Source organism: Corvus cornix, chromosome 3 (genome assembly GCF_000738735.6).
Source record: "Corvus cornix cornix isolate S_Up_H32 chromosome 3, ASM73873v5, whole genome shotgun sequence".
Taxonomy (NCBI): domain Eukaryota; kingdom Metazoa; phylum Chordata; class Aves; order Passeriformes; family Corvidae; genus Corvus; species Corvus cornix.
In genome coordinates this window covers 92571012-92592257 of record NC_047056.1, presented here as the reverse complement: position 1 = coordinate 92592257, position 21246 = coordinate 92571012, and the positions used below count along the sequence as shown (strand labels likewise).

The 21246-nt window shown below is 37.8% G+C and overlaps 1 protein-coding gene across 1 annotated transcript in view; it reads right to left on the bottom strand.

Annotated features, from left to right (window-relative positions):
* The window catches only part of CSMD1 (CUB and Sushi multiple domains 1), a 1117781-nt gene that overhangs the window by 755815 nt on the left and 340720 nt on the right, over positions 1-21246 (bottom strand). Inside the window, exon 3 of the mRNA XM_039568608.1 lies at positions 12706-12818. Within this exon, the coding sequence (XP_039424542.1) occupies positions 12706-12818 (113 nt within the window). The remainder of the gene's footprint in view (positions 1-12705; positions 12819-21246) is intronic.

The window sequence follows — 21246 nt, the reverse complement described above, 5'->3', positions numbered from 1 at the left end:
ACACTGTGATTGAGAGCAGCCTCAGCAAGTGTGCAGCTGAGTGGTGCAGCTGAGTGGTGCAGTTGATACACTTGGGAGAGGGGTGTCATCTGGAAGGATGTTGTTAGGCTTGACAAATAGGCCCATGGAAACTTCCTGAAATCCAACAAGGCCAAGTAAAAAGTCCTACAACTGGGTCAGGGCACTCACTGATATCAGCGCATCCTAAGAAATGAATGGATTAAGAACAGCCCTGTGAAGAAGGATCCAGGAATAGCGGTGAACAAGAAATTGGATGTGAGCAGGCAATGTGTACTTACAGGCCAGAAGGTCGATCGCATTCTGAGCTACAACAAAAGCAGTGTGACCAGCAGGGTGAGGTAGAGGATTTTTCCCTTCTACTCTGCTCTCGTAAGACCCCAACTGGAATGCAGCATTCGGGTCTGGAGGCCCCAATACAAGAACATCACAGACCTCTTTGAGCAGGTCCAGGGAGAGGTCACAAAACACCTTTCCTGTAAAGAAAGTCTGAGAGGTTTTGAGTTGTTCAGCATAGAGAAGATACCAGAGACATCCCACTGGGGCCTTTCAATACCTAAAGTTGTAAGAAACATGGAGGGAAACTCTTTAACAAGGTCTGAAGTGTTAGGGAGAGTGATGGGGTTTTAAAGGATTGAGTAGATTCAGATTAGCTATAAGAACATATTTTACAATGATTATGGTGAAACACTAGAACAGGGTGCTCAGGGAAGTTGTGAATGTCCCATCATTAGGGGCATTCAAGGTCAGGTTTGACAGGGCTTTGAGCAATCTGATGTAGTAAAAGATGTCCCTGCTCACTGCAGGGTGTTGGAACTAAATGATCTTTAAGGTTCCTTCCGACCCAAACTGTTCTATGATTAAAATGCTCAGCTTACAGACAGCTAAGGTAGTCCTTCAAATTGCATTGTAAGGTCAAAAAAGACAAACAGACACCTCTGCTTTGAGATTATTTCTCTAATGTTAACACAGGCTTCTAATATTAACTGGCTTTTGAAATATTTAATGATTATAGTCTTTTATGAATACCTCGGTATCCAGCTATCACAAATTTAGGGAGCTAGTCAGGTTGATGCCTTAGGATTTTAGCTTTTATATTTTTCATATCCTATAATTCTTTAGTGCATAATTCTAAAAACTCCATATAGCCCATTAGCTACTGTTCTCCCATTCTGGTCAGACTAAACAAATCCTCTCTAGGCCTGAAACTCAAGGACACCTTGCTGTCTTAGGCCCTGAGAAATTTAAACAACAGTGGGTTAGGGGGGAAAGAAACTTGGATTAATAACTTCATTACCTGAAGCTGTAATTGGAGAATTAACTCCCGATATGCAAATGGATCAAACTTATACAAGTATGAAAACTTGTGAGCTGGGCATCCATTTTGGGTGTAGCCCCTGGGGCTTGGACTGTCTGAAGTGTACCTGAAGACCCTTCAATAAATATACTCACTTTTATTTTCTTAATTTTGCCTAGCCTCTGTTTTTAGGTAGCCCCATCAAGGCATCAAGGCAAGGGTCACCCTAGCTGCCTGGTAGTACAGGGACCAGGCAAGGATTTCACACTCAACAGTTCTCTGAGAGTTCTAATGAGAACTTTAATTAAAACAGGCAAATTTGAAAACTAAAGCTGTATCAGGAAAGTAACTGTTTTATGCACACCATGTTTTATGACTGTGAAACCCTGTAATCCAGTACTGCCATCCTCTGTAACGGACCACAAGTTTTGTAAAGGGATTGCAAGGCCTCAGGACCAATGCTTGCTACAGTCAGGTTCACCCTGTATGAAATTCTCCAACTTGCCTGCAGCTTTGCTTTACTTCATTTAGCTGTGATAGGAATTTTTCTAATTGACTGGCTGTCTAAGGCCAATTTGGTTTTCTCTTTTTTTTTTCCTTCCTTTTTTTTCTGATGGTACAACCAGAGCTTTAAATTAATAGCTGTAGCAAATAGTCTATGCAGAATGAAGTATTCTGCAACTGGCACAATGACATGGTTCAGAGAAATACAAGCCTGCTTTGAGTCTTTGAGAAGCAGAGATAAAGGATGCAGTCCAGGGAAATACATGTATAGGAACAGTAAGAGATGAAACAAAGACTTGGTACTAGAGAGCCCACAACTCTAGTTGAACAACTCACCCATAGTCTACTACAGAAATGCAGACCCAGACAAAACTGGGTTTATGAGTAACAAAAAACCAAATAAGTAGTAGCTAACATGCATGGGACACTGTATTAAATAAGTATGGGTGATATGTGGAACTGCAGACCATGGAAGAAAAAGAAAACATATAAAATCCCTTTAAGTACGAATAACCTCAAGTGCATCCTAAAACTGGGGAAGAAGAAAGCATCAACTAGTGGACCCAGATGAGCAGGGGAAGGATAAGCATAATACTAGGAAAAAGAGCAGAAACCAAGAATTTTTTGTGCAACTCTGACTTCATTCTTGTTCTTTTTGATTTTCTGTAAAAATTTCATCTGGACTAATATTGAGTAGACACTCAAGACTGATTACTCTAAAAATTCTGGGTTTACAGACATACACACAGAAAGAATGCTAACTCTTTCCCCATATGTAAGATTTTGCATAGTCAAAATTGTTGCTTTAACATTCTTGTGACTTCAGGTTTAAAATTCACTGACACAATACAGATATGCCTTGTTGTTAAGCAAGTGTAAGAAAGGCACAGATCTAATACAGTCAAGGAGACTGTGTGACCTTCCATGCCTCCTATGGCCCTTTTCAAGTCAATCCTATAAGCCAGCTTCAAAGAACCTTAAGGCAAAATTTCTCGAAAATATTCCATGCATAAATAATTCTGTAAATATTTTAGGAAGTCTTCCACTATATACAAGATAAAAGATTTCCAAGTGTTAAAGGGTACAAATACAAAATACAGAGTTAACAAGTACCCTAAATGGTTTTGCAGACTCATTTATAGCAACACATATACCTAAAGAAGTTAATGGGGTTACTTGGGTGAAGGAATTTAGATATGCAATATACAAAGTAGTCCAATAGATAGTACAAAAACATAGAGATGACGATCACATAATAGATTTGAACAAAACTCAAAAATTTCAGTTAAAATGCAGTGTCTACATTATGCGTACTATAAGCAACCTACTCCCTTTCTTCACGATTAACAAGCTGGTGACATACCAGCTATTTTCTTCATTACTAAGCAAGATCAGCACCTTGGTAAAAATTTAGACATGTTTGTTTTGATGAGTATATTTTATTGCAAACTTCCATCTATCTGCCTTATTATCCCAACTGCAAAAGAAAAACATGAAAAGTTATGCAAATGAAACCTTCAATATATGGGAAGGATATGAAAAACAAAGTAATTCAAAGTGCAATTATTAATGGTTTAGTTATACAAGAGAAGATGAAAAGCAAGGTATGTGACTGTATTTATACGCTAACTATCCATCTAACACAGCAAATTATACAACCTTTAATTAATCACAATAACAGCTGCTGGCTACAGTAACAAAGCAAATCCAAATTCCTATTTTCTATCCCAATAACCCACAGGGGTTTATTCCAGAAATACTGATTCAACTCTGCATCACACTACACCTTTTTCCAGTTTAAAAGAATAAAAATCTGCAAACAATGATCCCAGATGAGATAAGGATTTTTTCATTTTCTTTTATTTTTGCAACAAAAGACATAAAATCCCTAAGTCATCTTTGCCATTGCAAGCAGATTCATAATAAATACAGAGTAGTTATCAACAGTAACTCTTACTAAGATGCAGAGACATTTTTATAAAGGCAACAGTTTCCATAATAAAAAGTGATACTACTTTAAGTTAAGGAAAATAGATAACAAAAAAAAAATATAAACAAAAGAAAGACTACAACAAACCAGAACTGGTATGGCTGGAAATGCATTTTTATTATCCAAGAGTTGAAAAGCCCATTACAACTTTCCCTATTTTGTGCCATCCAAAGGAAAAAACAACTTGCTTTACAAATCAGACCACAAATGAAGCAAGTCATAGTCAGATTCATTAAAATCTAGGTAAGTGGCAGTTGTATTCCATCTGGGACCATCTGAAGACAAGCTGACCCTACTGAGTATATCCAGTAACTAGAAAAGAAATTAGGATTTAACTTTTCAACCAAATAGAAGCCTGGGGATAATTGCATCAAAAATCTCCTGTGAGTAGTTTGGCAACATGCTCAAGACGCTGGCACTGTTTTAACTTCCACATTGGTAAAGAGGAAGAGACTAAGCCCAGAGCTGAAAGTTGAAGTAAAATGGAGTTTTGAACAGAAAACAGGTTCCTTCTTTAACTCCTGGAATCCTGATATTTAGCATCAGTTGCTGTTTACAATAAATATGGAGTGAGTAGGGAAGGACACAGGCTGCCTAGCTAAAATTCTATCTCCAGCAAATCTGCAGGGCTATGAACAAAAGAAGTTATTCCACCAAATCCCATTTGGCTGTAAAATGGAACAAACAAAAATGCCAACTCTGTTGAGTCATATTGCATGGCTTGATTCAGAAAAGCACTTGGATAAGAGATGAATTCCATAAATTCCTTATATGGATGAATTAAAAAACCCAAAAAATTCCAACACAATTTTAGAATTATGGAAGTTTTGACCTTGTTTGTTTATCAAACTATTGCAGCTGCAAGAGAATATATTGTAACTTCAAAAATTAAAGTCCAGATAGAACTAGAGCATTTTGAACAGGACAGGCAAAGTTAGTCTCTTTCTATTCAGTAGGAGTGGGGTTTGCTTATTTTGGAGGTTTTTTTGTTTGTTTAGGGTTTCTTTTTAAGCTACCTACAACACTGATCTACAGGATTTTTAGATCATGCTGCACATTTGTACTGGTTCCAGCTAAGAGAGAATTAAATTTCTTCATGGTAGCTAGTGTGGGGTTTTGGATTTGTGATGAAAACAGTCTTGATAATGCAGGGATATTTCACAAAATTGCTGAGCAGAGCTTACACAGTGTCAAGGCCTCTTCTGTCCTGTCAACGACTGGGCTGGAAGTGCACAAGATGTTGGGAGGGAACACAGCTGGGACGGCTGACCCCATCTGACCAAAGGCATCATGCTCAGCAACCAAGTGGGCAGGGGTGGAGTCTGGCTAGGGCTGCCATTGCCCAGGGATGTTGGGAGTGATGGCATTTGTCCTCCCCAGTAACCAAAGACGTGATAGAGCCCTGCTTTTGTGGAGATGTCTGAACACCTGCCTGCTGATAGGAAGCAGTGAATGAAATCTTTACTTTGCTTTGCTTGCACATGCAGCTTTTGCTTTAACTATTAAACTGTTTTTACCTCAACCCACCAATTTTCTCACTTTTACCCTTCCAATTCTCTCCCCCATTCACTGTGGGGCTGGTGAGCAAGTGGCTGTGTGGTGCTCAGCTGCCCACCAGGATTAAATCACAACAATAATCTTAATGCTCATTCATATAAGGCAATGACTGCACTTAGATAATAGTGATATTTCAAAAAATCTTTTCGTGTTTTTCACAAGTTAATATTAGTCATACGAACACATATCAGCGATGACAGACAAGAAAGAACATGAAACTGGATATTAATATCAGCACAGCTGGGATGATGATCTCTCAGGATGTAGCAGGGACATGAAACCACTGTAGCAAGTTATTTAGGCTACACAGAAACAATCCTGTTACAGCACTGACTTTCCACTTCTGTTTTCCATGCTAGAATGTGCTGTTCTGGTTTAGGACTGGCACCTCATAGTAGCAGAGGACCAACTCCTTAATCTTTCCCTCTAGCAAGCCCACTTCAACCAAAACATTTTGGGTTTGTGATCTCAAATAGTAGCAGAAGTAAGAATTTTGTGGAGGGAGGTTACAAGTCCACTAAACCATAACAAGGTATGAACCACCAACAGTGTGTTTGTTAGTGATTCATGCACCAAGGACAAACATCACTGTTGCTCTTACATGGATCAGTAAGTCACCAGAAGGCACAAAATAATCCCTTCCAGAATCAGAGGCAGCCAAAAAGACAGTTCCAAGAACTTATCTTAAAACATGTAATTCCTTTTGAAACGGCTACTAGCCACATGAAGGATGTCTTTTCCTCATTAAGGATCGAGCTGGAAAGATTGAGCTGGGTGAAATATGGAAAGCAGAACACAACTGGCATAGCTTATAAATTGGCTAACATAATTGTCATAGCATAACATAAAAGTTATTCTTCCTTTAGATACAAAATTCAGGGCTTAATAATGAGACCTACAATATTTAATTTAATTTTTTGGCCAATTCAAGTAGGGTGTATTCCATTACAATTTTCAGTACAGTGCCTTTTTTTTCTAGGAAAGAATTTCCTAGAACTTCAAATTGGGAAATTTATGCCCTTGAACATTTTAAGGAAATAGCATTCCATCCTGGTCCTTTGAATATTGCTGAAATGCAACATTAAGTGAAAGGAATTTCATTTCTTTAACTGATGAAGATTCATTCATACACTTCAAAACACAAGCAGACTATTTTACCTATCTCTCCTCACAAACACAGCATTTCATTTTTCAGAAGTTTTCTGAACACATGTAGGATTAAAAATAATTTTCTTAGCTGATATTGTTAAAACTCTTTTGATATCTAAATCATTGATATTCTAGATTAGGTAGCAGAGTTCTTATAGAACAGGCTCACAGCCCTGCTAGACCTCTTCTGCCCTGAGATTTTCCTGCTACTAACTATGGCATGGTGTGATACCTGAAATATCAGGAGTTTTTTTAACTGCATTATGATTTCTTTCCTGTATGTCATCATTAACAGCCATTAATATGATACCATTCCAGAAACATGTTAATTTAATGAAAATTTGCTAAAGAAAGAAAAAAAAACCCTTTTCCTTTCCAAGGACTGTAATTGACGAAGGAAGTTTTTACCCAAATTCATTCTCAGAAAACAATTACTGCCATTCCAAAGAGGTACAGCCACAAATTCAAGCCTCAAAAAAAAAAGTCTTATTTCAGTCTCTGCTTTCACTATTTAAAGTTTTTGGTTTACTTCACCATGTGCATACACAAACACATATTGATAAAAGGTTCAACAAAAATCTCAGATTGAAGAGACTACCAAAATACGATTTAACTAAAAATAGAAAAAGAAATATATCAGCCTATTAAAAGGTCTTACAGCAAATTACACTAACAGACAAAGCTGTCAATACTACATTTACAACAATAGCAGCTTTTACTACAGCATTAAGATTAGTAAAGTTTTCTTACTAAAGAAAAGCTAAGAAAAAGACAGTTTGTGCCTTTAACATTTAAAAAGATTAAATTAATAGAATTTACACTGCTTCTTTCTCCAAAAACCACAGCAGAAGAGAAAATACTTACAGGTTTGGGAGTGACAAACCGAATCCTTCCCAAAACCCATGCAAGAGAATATAGAACAAACTGCATAACTCTTGATTTCATTGTTAGATATTCATTATAATCTTTTGGAGCTTTTCTGAGCTGGATTTACTAATCCACTTAGGTTCACAAGTCATTCACAGTTTCACATCACTGAAACAATCAAAATTGTTCCAATTATTAAATCTGCTAATGGAAGGGCTCCCTGCCCATGGTGGTGATGGGGTTTTGAGCTAGATGATTTTTACAGTTTCTTCCAATCTTCTATGATTCTATGAAAATTAAATATTGTCTAATAGATAAAAGAGCACCCATGACTAAACCACAGAGATTAACTGGAGATGGTTGAAGATTCAGGAGACTCATCTCACACTGAATAGTAGGGGATCATTATGCATACAAGTTGCTTAAAGTTGGTATTTTCTTGCCAATTTAGCTTCCTACTTGAAATATTTGCCTCAGATTATTCATTGAATTATTCATCCATTCCCAGAGAGTAACTAGTCTCATCATTGTACCAAGGTTTGTTGGGAGAACTACATAGCCATTAACTAGACTCATGGACAAAAAGTAGGAAGTAGTTCAAGCACTGACTAAATGGCAAGCAAATTTTTACTCTTTAAACCGAGTGCAGAAAAGGTACTTTGGTACTTCAGGGAGGGAAACAAGCAAAACCCAACAAACATTAGGTTGAGTCTAGAGGTCCATTATCTTCACTGGGGTACATGTTGACTAGAAAAATCACAGTGTTGGGAAAATTACCTTGGCAAACTCACAGAATCATACCAAGTTGATTGGGGAAATTTTTCAAGTCTTTTGTTTATATAGCCAAAAGTATTGAACCATAAAAAAAACCAACCAAACACAAAAACAACAACAAAACCCAAACCAAACAAAAAAGAAATCAAAAACAAGACAAAAACAACCAAAACAAAACAATCGCCCACCATGTAACAGATACTCAGGAAGAACAAGAGCAGCAAGAGGTGAAAAAAAAAAGAAAATTTCTTCAAAGACTATATACCATGCAAGTGCATCACTACTTTCTGCTGTTGATGTTAAAAAGGATTTAAAAAGAAGCTTTGGGAAGTTGCATAAGGGAGGATGAGGTAACTGACAGTATAAATGTTAATGCTGGGTGTGAGCAGAAAGCTTTGAGAAATCAAAGAAAAAAAGAAAAAGGGAAATATGGCCTGAGGGCAAGTAGAATAGAGGGAGATCCAAGAGCTCTTTTTCTGGTGAGGAACAGCTGCTGCTGTAGAACAGAGGTCAAGGAAAGGTACAAACAAACACCAAGTCCAGTACATCTGGCTTGTTGTTTAAACACTGTTCACCAATTCTACACTACAAAGAAACGACAAAAACAACCACATACACCCACACACAAAAAAACCCAAAACAAAAACAAACAAAAACAAAGAAAACCACAAAAAGAACCCAACCAAAAAACATGAAAATGAACCAAGGATTGTTAACCTTAGAGGGCATCTAAATGTTTAGCAGCAGACACTAGTGTATCCAAATATAAGTTAAACCCCATGATATTTCATTTTATGCTGATGACTAGAAATACACTATGACATTAGTTTTGTACTTTCACCAGCTCTTTTCCACTTGACAGCTGGATTCCCTGAATGGCAGGCCATGGTACTTTGATAGAAGAAAGACCATGCATTACTCAAATTATACATATGCATAGCAGTTCAGATACTGCTGTCATAGTTTTCTGTATGAGAGGAATACTTCTGACTTTTCAAAGAAAATTACTACAATGATTTAGCAATGCTGATTTGTTAATTCTGTATGTAGCCTTTTTAAAAAATGGCTTGTTAACTTCATTCTAGAAATGTAGGAATCAAACTGATTTTAACAGGGAATTAAGCAAAATTGCACAAGTACAAGTACTTTGTTTTCTCCTTCTGCAGTCCCTGCAAAGCCAAAATATATTTCCTATGGTGTAAACCACTGCAATTATAAAAAACAACCGCACATTACAGAAAGAGGAGCTATCCCTCAATTCTCCAATTCCATTGCTAAAACCTTATGTTTATATATGAAACAATGATTGTAATGGTCAATAAATCATTTAGCGTATTAAGCTGACAGATACTATATACTGAACTTACTACTTCTGAAGTTCATAGTTATTTTCACTGATTTAATCATGTTTGAAACTTACACAGATAATTTTCAGAAAATAAGAATAGTTCAAGTTTTCATCAGTACCAGAATTTAGAGTGCTGATATGATCACTGAGAAAAATTAAAGTATTATTAGTTAAAAATATTAGAGAATCTCAGAAACTCACATATAAATCTGGTGAAGTAATGATACAGTAAAGAAACCTACATTTCAGCCTAAGAACTCAGTAACTGCCCAACTACATCAGTCTTGTTAAAACTCTCTAGTCTACTGCCACAAAGATCTGATTTCGTTATGTAACTAAATTTATTTAGTTAGTTTTATTATTTAGCTAGTAATGTTAATATTCACATGGTATATGGGTGACAGCAGGCTAAGTCACGTAAGTACTACCAATCTTCAAGGGCTTACAGTGCCATAATGTGGTTAAACTAGCTTGATTCATAACTTATTTCTCTATTTTAAAAACACAAAGGATCCAGTTATGTCATTGTTGCATAGTAACTGAGGTCATAAATGAAGAACATACCAAGTAAAAGGCACAGGTCAGAACCTTAGTCAAGGGGAAGGGATGTAATGCTCTCTCTCTGCTAGGGATACCAAGTGTGGGTGCAACTTCAGAGGCCATTCAATCACCACTGAAGTGGTTCACTTGCCTTCTTTCCTGGTTTAGTGTAGTGCCCTACTGAGTTTTTCAAACTCTGCATTCCTAACCCATAATACCCCAAACTCTCATCTGGCAGCAGCATTCAGTAGCACTTCAGTGCTTCCCTTGCTTCCAAGTGAATGGTAATTCACTTACTCAAGAGAAGAATGAAAGAGCTGGCCAAAACCAGGGATAGGCATATAGATTAGGAAGGCAAGTAGCCAGGGATGGGTAGCTGGCAGAGTGATTATAAAGACTTCTACTGGCTGATAATATCTGGTATGTATTCCCCTGTCCTAGAGGAACTGAACGTCTGTCTTAAAATCACATATGACACAGGAGCCAGAAGCAGTCACTATTAAAAACAGGTAGTTTAGGGAAGTTCTTAAATTATGGGCAAGTCAGCTGGCCATTGCAGCAGAAATCATTCCAAGCCTTCACAAAAAAACACCTAAACCCTCACTGCTACAACTCCTTCCAGAACCATCAGTACCCACTGCCTGTCTGTACACTGAAATGCTGTCACTTGAGTGACATTTACCACTTTTTCCAGAGTTAGATGTCATATTTTGAAGTCAATTTAAAGTTCATTGACAACACCAGGTTTACAGCCCTAAATCTGAAAGGGGGCAGTGTTGTTTAACCAGAAAGTGGTGTTCTCTGTTGCTGTTAATTACAGCTCTTCCTGCTGGGGTTTTTACAAGAAAGAGGGCCAGCAGGAAGTGTCATTATATTACAGCCTGTGGCTCCATGCATGTGTTTCTAAGTTGACAGTCAAGAGATGTCCTTTAGCCTTTTTCACTGTCCTTTTCAATATGAAAAACAAACTGCTCAGATTACATAAAAGGATGAATTATGCTACTCCATGCATCTCATAGAACAGAACAATACAGGTACATGGAATGCAGCTTCCTATGGAGGCAACAAAACCAGTTCCTGGTGTGTTCATGATTTCTGATGATCTTTCTCAATTTACCTAGTAAAGCTTATAAAGACTATTGCAATGAAACTTTCTTAGTCTTTTCTCATGGCACTCATATCAGTTAAAAAATAAAAGACTGATTAGCTGACTTACCAGGTGATAAGGCTTTGGGGGACAAAGGAAGGGAGGAATAGCTACTAAGGAAAGACATACTGTGAGCTGCCCACCCAAACAGAAAAAGCTCAAAACAAAAAAAATCTGAGCTACTCATGACACCTCCTATGCTGCTGTCCTTCACACCTATGTAATCCCCTCAATATGCATATTAAATTCAATAAGATGCTTTAAAAAACACTATCATTTCAAAACATTAATGAGATATGAAAGAAAGATACCTACCAATATGGAGTAGACTTCAGCACTGTCAAGAAAGGGAGGTAAAGTTTCAAGAGTTCTAGGAGAAACATGATCAAAACTCACAAAGCATCTGAAGGTACACCTGCGGTCTCTAAGGTACTGTGACTTTCTCTAAAGTGGTGACCAATGTAATGGATTTACACACTTGCAAATTCTATTCCTAGTAAAGAGCTACCATCAAACCATACTACTTTCTAGATTCAGTTCCACATCAGCTGCATCAATAGAAACATTTCAGGCACTTAACTGATTGTAGGCAAAATTTTCAGAATAAACACTATCGACCAAGGATTAGATCTATGAAAACACTGACAAAAATCACTTGGAGTTTGAGAAGTAATCGGAAAATTGCTACAACTACAACTTTAAATATTAGAAACCCTGCCTTTCCATTAATTAAAAAAAAGCAGTAAAAAAATCAAACACACACAATACCCCAAAACAACCAAAGCAACACCACACACTCAGTTTGAAAACAATCCTGAATTACACTCAAAACAACCTCATTATCCAATAAGCGACTTAATATCACTGTATCTGTTAACTTTCCCCAACAATGGCTGCAGTTCTCGTAAAACCATTTCCTTAATACTTTGAGCTATACAAAAGGTATCATTCCCGTCTTATGAACGTAATTCTTGGTATACAAAAGAATTGCTTGGCCTTATTTCTAACAAGAACTGCAGGCTAACACCTTCCACAGAGTAAGTGTCAACTCTTTTCTGTTTTTAATTTTATTTATACATATATTTCTGTTGTCTTTTTAATTTTCCACAAGGACAAGAGTAGTTATTCATTTTCAAGACCAGTTAGGATCCATATCTCCTCTCATTTTTATCATTACACCCCTTAAGTTAGACATTGCCTAAAGATGCCTCCAAAAAAAAATTTAGGAAATAATAAGAAAACCATTTAAATGAATCTATCTCTGAATCCAGCTTTGGAGGCCTGACAAATTTTGTTGAAAACTCTGGCAGCAATTGCAGTATCAGTTTAAATTAAATTTAAAATTCAAAACTGTGGTCATGATAAAATAACATTTTAAGTATGTTACAAAATAAACCCCACAGTTAATGCAATAGCAGCCGATTACTCAAATCTCAAACAGAATTGAAACATCACATTTCAACATGAAAAACATGTATCGAGTATAGTGAACACAAGGTAAGAAGAGTTCTTACCTTCATAGATAGCTTTGAAGCCTTGGGCACTGACAGCAAAATCTGTGGTGAAACAGAGGGTGAGGATAGACCCTGTGCTCACAATAGATGATGGAAGCTGAAATCCAGATAACCTGTGCAATAAAAAGGCACAAGTTACTAAAATTTTTATTATAAAGGCCATCAGTAGATGTGATGAGAAGTATGATAAACATGATGTTTTTACTTCCAAACTGCAAACACATTATGGGCTTTACCCTGATGCATCTCCAAACATTCACTGCAAAATTTCAAATATATCCTTGAGCTTTAAAACTCTCCTAGGTTAACAGATCTATGCACTCTCCAGAAAAAAGTGAAAGAAAGACCTGTTTGTATCTACTAAAGACTTTTTTTGTTAGGACTCATTTTAAGATGAAGACAGGTAAATTTAAGACACCCAGAAGTAGATATTCAGGCCTTGACTCACTCAGAGATACTTCATACAATTTTACATAGCTTAGACTATCCTGTCCATCCTCCAGGTACTGCTTCAGAAAAAACATGGATGTCATATGTTCAGTGTGATAAACCTTAACTGACTGGAAAACAAACAAAACCACCACACTTCCATTTAAGAACTTCAGAAAAAATTAACTAACATTTCCCCTCTTATTAGTAGTCTTGCCTTTACATACAAAATAGAATTTTGGATAAGGTATAATTACATTGCAATATTGATTATAAGACAATTTCCCAAAATCTGGATTTTTTTTGAGGGTAAAATAGATTGAGGAAAAATGTTTAGATCCTTTACTGAAAATCACTAAACACAATTTTTTAGACCTGGCTGATACTGGTGAGATTTTTTTTAATGATTATTTTCTCATAAGTAAGATGAAAGACACCATTATTGTCCCACAAAACCAAAACTATACTGGTAGCTTAGTTAATCACTAGTTAATTTCTGTATTGTACAATAGGAGTATGTGATTGAGTATGTATTGGATAACCCTGCCAGAAAACTAGTTTGTTCAAATTTCACCCTGAAAGAGCTTCTTAGAAATTGAAATAGATAATTAAAAAAACTCAAATAAATAAACACAAATAGCCAACCAAAAAAGCCTCTTTTTCAGATCTAGGTAGTTAGGACAATCCATGTCTTTAAAAAAGAAACAAAAAACCACCTTGCCCATGAAATTTATGGTACAATTAAGTTATAGTTCATTAATTGGCATCCAGAACTACAGAAGAGAAATAACTGTAAACAACATACTAGTAGAGCAGTGCCACTGAACTAGATGTTCTTTGAAAAATTAGGTTTATTAAAGACAACTTTCATATATAAAAAACACATAAGAGGAACTCCATGCTTCAATTACACCAGTCAGGTGGTTCCCCATCTCTTTCCAATTTTGAGCTTTGGAAAACAAATAGAAGAGTCAGAGATCAAAGTAAGAAGAGCTTTAAATACAGATGAAGGCATACAGTCAAGGCAACAAAATCAGCAAAAATCTTTCTGCAATTTCTTCCTTTCATTTTAAACAACATTGTCTCCCATGTGGTAATTAGCTGTTTGCTCTAATCTTTTTACCTTCTGTGTGCTTGTCAACCTAATAATCCTTTTCCACCTCATTTACTCCAATTCCAGAAATAACCAGGCTGATTTTCCCCTCGGTCTTCAAACTGCAGAACTACCATAAGGCTTGCCACATCTTATGTTCATGCTTTTGTATGTTCTCTCACCTTCACTAGACGTTGCAGTTTTTAGGGAAATGTGCCTCTTGTTCTATTTAATAAATTAGAGTGGTTATCTCGTTTGCCCTACATCTGGAGTGTACTCTCTGACAGCTCATTATTAATTTAGGGTGCGTATTTTCTGATCTTACTTATATGTCTCTCTCTTCTTTGAGAAGTGATTCAAAGAGTTCTTGTTTTAAGGGAGGTTTTTTTGGATAGCACTACAGTATTTCCTGGATCTAACATTTCTTGCTAAACTACAGGAAACTAGCATGCATTGTAGGGGAAGAAAGAAAAATCAGCTTGAGTCAGAAGCAGCTAGCCTCAACATTCCACACTACATGGGAGAACTAAAAAAAGACCCCACAATAAAAACACCAAAAAAAGTTATATCAGTGCAGAACTACAAAGCTTTTGCTACCTCATTCCTGTTTTCTCCACTTGGTCTGGATTTGGTTCATATAAATGAACTTACCTGAACCGTGAGTGGACATCCTGAGTTCTTGGTATGATTTCCAACCTGCTTTGATTCTATTATAGTAAGTGTTACTCCTACAATATGGATTCTTAGGTGCCAAATAAATTTTTTTCTATAGCATCCTTGAAATACTAGAAGACCATTCTTTAGGCTGACATTGCAATTTGCATTAAAGGAAGATATTCTTTTATACCCTAAGTCAGTGCACTTAAAGGTTTTGAAGACTTATAGGTGTGAGACACTAGAATGTTAATGGGTAGTGACTTAAAACATTCTTGCCATTTGCGGAGGCAGCAGGGTGCTTTGCCAGGCCAGGTTTGCACACCAACCCACCCACCCACCCATCCAAGGGGGACAAGGAGAGATTTATGTGTGTTGGGTTTTGAGCCAGGTAAGGGAGAAGGCAGGTAAGAAGCAGACCCTGCAGAGGCAGCACAGAGCTCTTTACCATGAATGTCCTCCTGTTTCACAAGTGGCTCAGTTGTAAAACTGTCCCCCACCTGCCTTACCTGAGGAAGGTGTTGGACATTTACATTCACAGGGGACATTCATATGTAGGCCTGAAGGTATTCACCCTTTCTGATGGGGCATACCAGGCTCAACCATGCTGACATGAGAGGCAATGTCTTGGAAGGTGTCATAAACCAATGACTCCAGAAGCATGCCCGGACTCATTTCTGGGGGCTTCCACCAGAGCACTGTGCAAGATGCAGTGTAAAATGCAACAGTGTAAAATGCCCATCCCCAGGGGTGGTACCTGGGCCTTGCACCTAAAGCTGAAGTTAAATGAACCCACTGAGATCCTGCTTCATGGTCTTCCCCCACCTGCAACTGGCCAAGATGGCCACTGAGACTTTGACCAAGAGACGCACAATCAAGTCTCATTGCTGGATCCGTGGGCAGTGGTATCTTTCTACTCTTATCCTCTCCTCTCTTTCTTTTCTGTATACATTTTCTCAAGTGTTCATTTTATGCTTTTACATTGCTATATTACTAAAGATAAAAATAATGAAAAGGGCTACACATCTGCTTTCCATTGCAATTGTTCTAAAATAAACCCTACATATATAGACACCAATCAGTCAGTTTTGCTTAACTCTAACTCCCCCCAAGGTTTCCATTAATGAGAAACTGTGTTACACTCATCTTCAGGGGTGGGTTGTTACTATAGGAGAAGGCAAATATGCGGAGAAACTTCAAGTATATCAACTTGAAATGTTTTATCAAGGTCTTTATACTACACTAATCCAAAAAAAGTTTACAGAAAAGTCTTTAGTAGAAAAATTCATCAGACTACCTAGGTGCCTCTGTGGTAGCCTTTTTGCCTGAAATATTTCTGAAAGCATCTTTTCATAGTATTCTAATAAATTCAGCAAGACCAAATGCCACTAAATTGAGTGCAAACAAAACCTAGGCAGCAGATGAAAATCTAGTGTGTTATTCTTCAGACATTTCCAGAATTCCACTCTTAACCCACTAAGCCATTTTCCACACACCACACACCCCTGCACTAACATTTTGTTAGGTGGTTCTAGGTCATGAATCATAATGTATCTTGCACATTCACTTCATCATACAGAAAAATCACACACCTTCACACACTGTTTTATCATGGAAACGTAGTTTGGCAATTAACATGTAGGCTTTTACAGCAACCAGAAAGGGAACTGTTTAGACAAGTGTGTGTGCTAAGGAAGCAGAATCATTTCAAGTTCCTGTGCTAATAAAATTGTCATTTGATAAACTTGCATTACTTCATACTGAGCATATGGCAATACTTTAAGCTTAAAATATTGCTACCTCCTTAACTTTCAGCAGCATTAATCAGCACAAAATGCACACACTAAAATACTCTGAAACCACAGATGGTATATATTTGGCTTGTCTGTACAAAAGAAACAGAACTTATAATAGAAAACACAGCGGTGCACCACTACTGAGTTCAGACTCTGGAGAAGAAGGAGGCGGGGGAACCAAAAGCAAACGGTGGGGGGAAACAACTACATATTTCATTCTCCATTGTAATTTCACAGATCAGCCATTTCTACTGATAATATCTATAAATATAAGGGCTTTTTTCCAGTAGCATAGCAATAGGTCCATTTGGCTCCACTGAGCAGAACTCCTCTGCTCTCTACTTGTGAAGGCACATGCTTGGACTTCCTGGTACTAAACCACGTGACAAGGCTTTTGGGGGGTTTGAAAGATGGTTAGGCATCTGTAGAAAATTATGTATGAGAAGACAGAATAGATTTCTTAAGTCCTTAAAACATGACAGGTTATTTTAAAGGGTCAAGCTTACTGACGTCTTCAGTTACCTGTTGGAGTGATATAGAAAAAGACAGGTCTTTTCCAAAAGTGCTGGGAAGATGGCAAGCAATGGGTAAGGTGCAACATGAAAAACACGGCTTTGTATTAGAAAAACACAACTTCATATTAGAAAAAACACACCACCACAACAGTGGTGATATATTTAAACTGGTGCCCAGAGAAGACCTGGTATCTCCATCCCTGGTGATGCTGGATACTCAATAATGCCCTGAACAGCATGATTGACTTAACCCAATGTCAGCAGGTGGCAAAAACAAATAACCACAGTCCCTCCTAACCCAAATTATTCAATGACTCCATGGCCAATATGGAAGGCACAGTCCCTATCACAAGCAGCGGCCATAAGAAAGGACAAGAACACTCAGCAGTTTCCAAGTACAGAAGTACAATTGGATCAGTCTAAAAATTTTTAGGTTCTTTGCATAAGTTTACTAGGGATTGTACCTTTGCTGAGTGTAGGCATAGTTATGAATTTTTACCAAGTCCCAGCTGTCCACACAGAAATGGGTAAGCCTTCAAGCATGGTTAAAGATGAACTTATCTTTGCAGGTGTTTTAAAGACAACCTTGACACAAAAAGGTTTTGTTCCTCTCCCCTCCAATGAGGACAACTACATTCTTGTTCCCAGAGTCACTAGATTTTTAACAAACATTTTGCACCACATTCAGAGTCAAAATGGTCAAATGAAGCAAATGAAGCTTTCCAAAGTGGGTCTATCAGAAACAGCTTTCCAACAAAAAGCATCATATGATCAGACTGCTTTAACAAGAGTATGTGCTGGTTTCACAATCACCAAAAACCAATGAGCAGTTGCAAAGGTAAAATAGAAACATTTTCACCATTATATTAGCTTGTTTATTTATTCCTACAGCTGCTTGTACTCCACTGATGTATTCAGGTTACCACATGGGACAACATTTTTTCAAGGTTTAATGAATTTTCTTCAGAAATTTAAGAGCCAAAAAAAATCTGTAGAAAAAAGGAGGACCCTGCATCAATGAGGACTGTTTATTTTTTTCAAATCGATGAAGTAGATTAATTATTAGTAATAATGAATTATTGCTAGTAGTAGAATCAGATCTGTTAAAAATTTTTGGAATTGAGTCTAATATATACATTAGCACTCTCAGAAGAGGTAACTAGAGTTTACTTGACTAACAGAAAACATTCTTGCCTGAAATTAGCTATCAGATGCCTCTTGCAAAAGCTGTTAGCCAAACAGATCGATGTAATTAATAATGAAGTAAATTAAGTTTCAATGAATTGTCCTACAAGCTAGTCTGGGCAAGACAGGAGTAAATTACAAAATCAGATTTATTTTTTTCCCCACTCACTCAAAATCCATACAAGGAGAACTCCTAATATTTCTGCCATTTTACCCTAAAGTGATAGAGGTCATTAACTGCCGTATGAAACACCAAAGAGCCATCTGCTATCAGGGTCCTATTTTCTCAGCTTTTACATACAGTTCTTAAAATTGTATTTAATATACAGAAAATCCGTAAGTTCATTCTTTATTAAATTCACGTTACCACATGAAAACACAAAGTTATTTGCAGGTACTACGTAAAAGATTGTGCTGATCAGTTTCACATCAGAAAACAAGGCAAGCCAAGAGGACTAAAGCTTTAAGCCATCTATTGTAGTTCTCCATAAAAAACTCACTACATCACAGAAACCAAATATTAAGTACAAAACAAGAAAAATGTTCAAGAGGTAGTATCTCATATTTGGCTGAACTGGAAGCTATCCTAGAACCATACTATCAATGAAAATTAAGCAAACTCCTTCCATATTTCAGGCATCTGATATCACCAATACTGAATAATTTCTATAGGCTATTAGGCATGTGAAGAAAAAGCAATTCAAGGCAGACCGTATGGATTCCTGGAATTTATTTCTGATTTTATTAGTTTATATAATATTGCCTTTGTGATGGGTTGGCCTTGGACATCTACCAGACCACCACCCAGTCTCACTAACCTTTATCAACAGGATGGGAGGAGAAAATAAGACAGAAATGTTCCCAGGTCAAGATACAGACAAGGAGATCAATTACTAATTAGTGTCATGAGGTCATGAGCCAAATAGATTTGACTTGGGGAAAATTAGTTTATTTTATTACCAATTTAAATATGTTTGGACTCCGAGAAAAAAAGATAGATTAACCAAAGCCCTTTTTCCCCAGGCTCAACTTCATTCCTTCCTTCCCAAATCCTTCACCTCTTCACTTAGGCAATGCTGGGAACGGGGGCTGGAGCTCATCCACAGCGGCTCACACTTTTACCTTGATCCAGTGTGGGCTTTCCACAGGCTGTGGTTTCTTCAGGGAACATCCTCCTCCTGCTCCACTGTGGCCTCTTCCATGGGCCGGAGGGGAATCTTTGCTCCAGTGCCTGCAGCACCTCCTCCCACTCCTTTTACCTTGGAGGTCTCACAGCTGTTTCTCTCATTTGCTTTTCCCCTCTTTTTCTCTGTGGTGTTTTCTCTCCTTTCTTACATGTGTTTCCTGAAGATGCCCCTGCCCCAACTGTGGACTCAGCCATGCCCTGCAGTGGGTGGTTGGATCTGGCCGGAACCAGCTGTGTCCAGCTGGAACCGGCTGTGTCTGGCTGGAACCGGCTCAGTCCGGCTGGGGCAGTTCCAGCCTCCCCTCACAGAGCCCCCACAGCCCATGCTGCTGCTGGGGCCTGGGCACCCACACCCTGTACAGCCTTGAAGATACAAACAGAGAACACTTCAATGCACCTCAATTCATGAATTAAAAAGTCAAATAATTAATATGTTATCTTACTAATTAGTAATTAGAATCAGTTTAAACTATCAGACTATCTGGAGAGAAGCTACAGCAGTTATTTACAAGAAGGTGGTAACTCCAATTATTCCACAGATAACAGCAGCAGTGCTATGACAGCACATTTACAGGACACATATCCATGAAAGGAATGAGAAGGAGGTGTCTTTATAAACAAACTGTGGGCTTAATGGTAGATAAAGCCAGATAAGAATAGAGGGGGTACACATTAGAAAAGGGGTTTGTATTAAGCAATTCGGGAAGTCTGTACCTCTCAAGCACCTCAGCTAATGGGGAAAGAGAGAGAGAAATGCAGCTGGGAAATTAGGATTAAAAGGAGGCTGCATCCTCTAACAATTTAAGAGACCCCATGGGGAATGCCCATGATCTCTCCCTGTATTTGAATAAAGTTACAGGACTCCTCTGTCTCCTTTTTGGACATAATTCGCTGGTGTTTGTGGATTAACTTTCCTGACATCCATAACGTGACCTTTTACAAAGCCACTTGCTGTCAGCAACAAGAAGAGTTACCCACAGGGTTAGGCACCAAATGGTACTTAAAGCCAAAAGACCAGAACATCCATTCCAAAAAAACCAGGCTTTTACCTGCCACATGTGGAATCACAGAAGCCTTATCTTAATAATTTATATCCATTCTGTTGCCTAAAGGAAGCGAAGATTTAAAACCTGAGACAGCATCTCATACATAAAGGTAGCAGAAGAAGCTACTATAAGATTAATACAAGATCCATAATTTATAATTGATTTTCTATCACAGAAGATGAATATATATTTAATTTATATTTAGTCCCACTGCCCCTGGCCTCAAATTTTTTCTTTAAGTCACAGAAAAAGAGAAGATAAAGAGAAAAAATTGTTCAAGCTTAACTAAGAATAAATTGTAGGAATTATAACATTAATATTTTGCTAGTAGAGGAAGGTTCCCTATTACCCAAACTCACCAAGTTCATTCAATAAGCAGAAATAACCTACAAGCTGAATGCTTTTGATGTATTTGGCCTTGAGGAAAAGCAGCTGGTTTCTCTAGGTGCCACCAAACAGCCATGGCAGCAAAGGTCCACATCTGCTGTGGGAAGCCCTGATGGTGCCCAGCAGCCTGTGACCGCAGTTCCGTGAGTCCCTAAGGGAGCAGGGACGCATGACATGAGCTGGCCAACACCAAACCAGCCCACAGCCGGGAGGGGAACCAAAGTGATGGCAGCTCCCAGGTGGGGGAGAT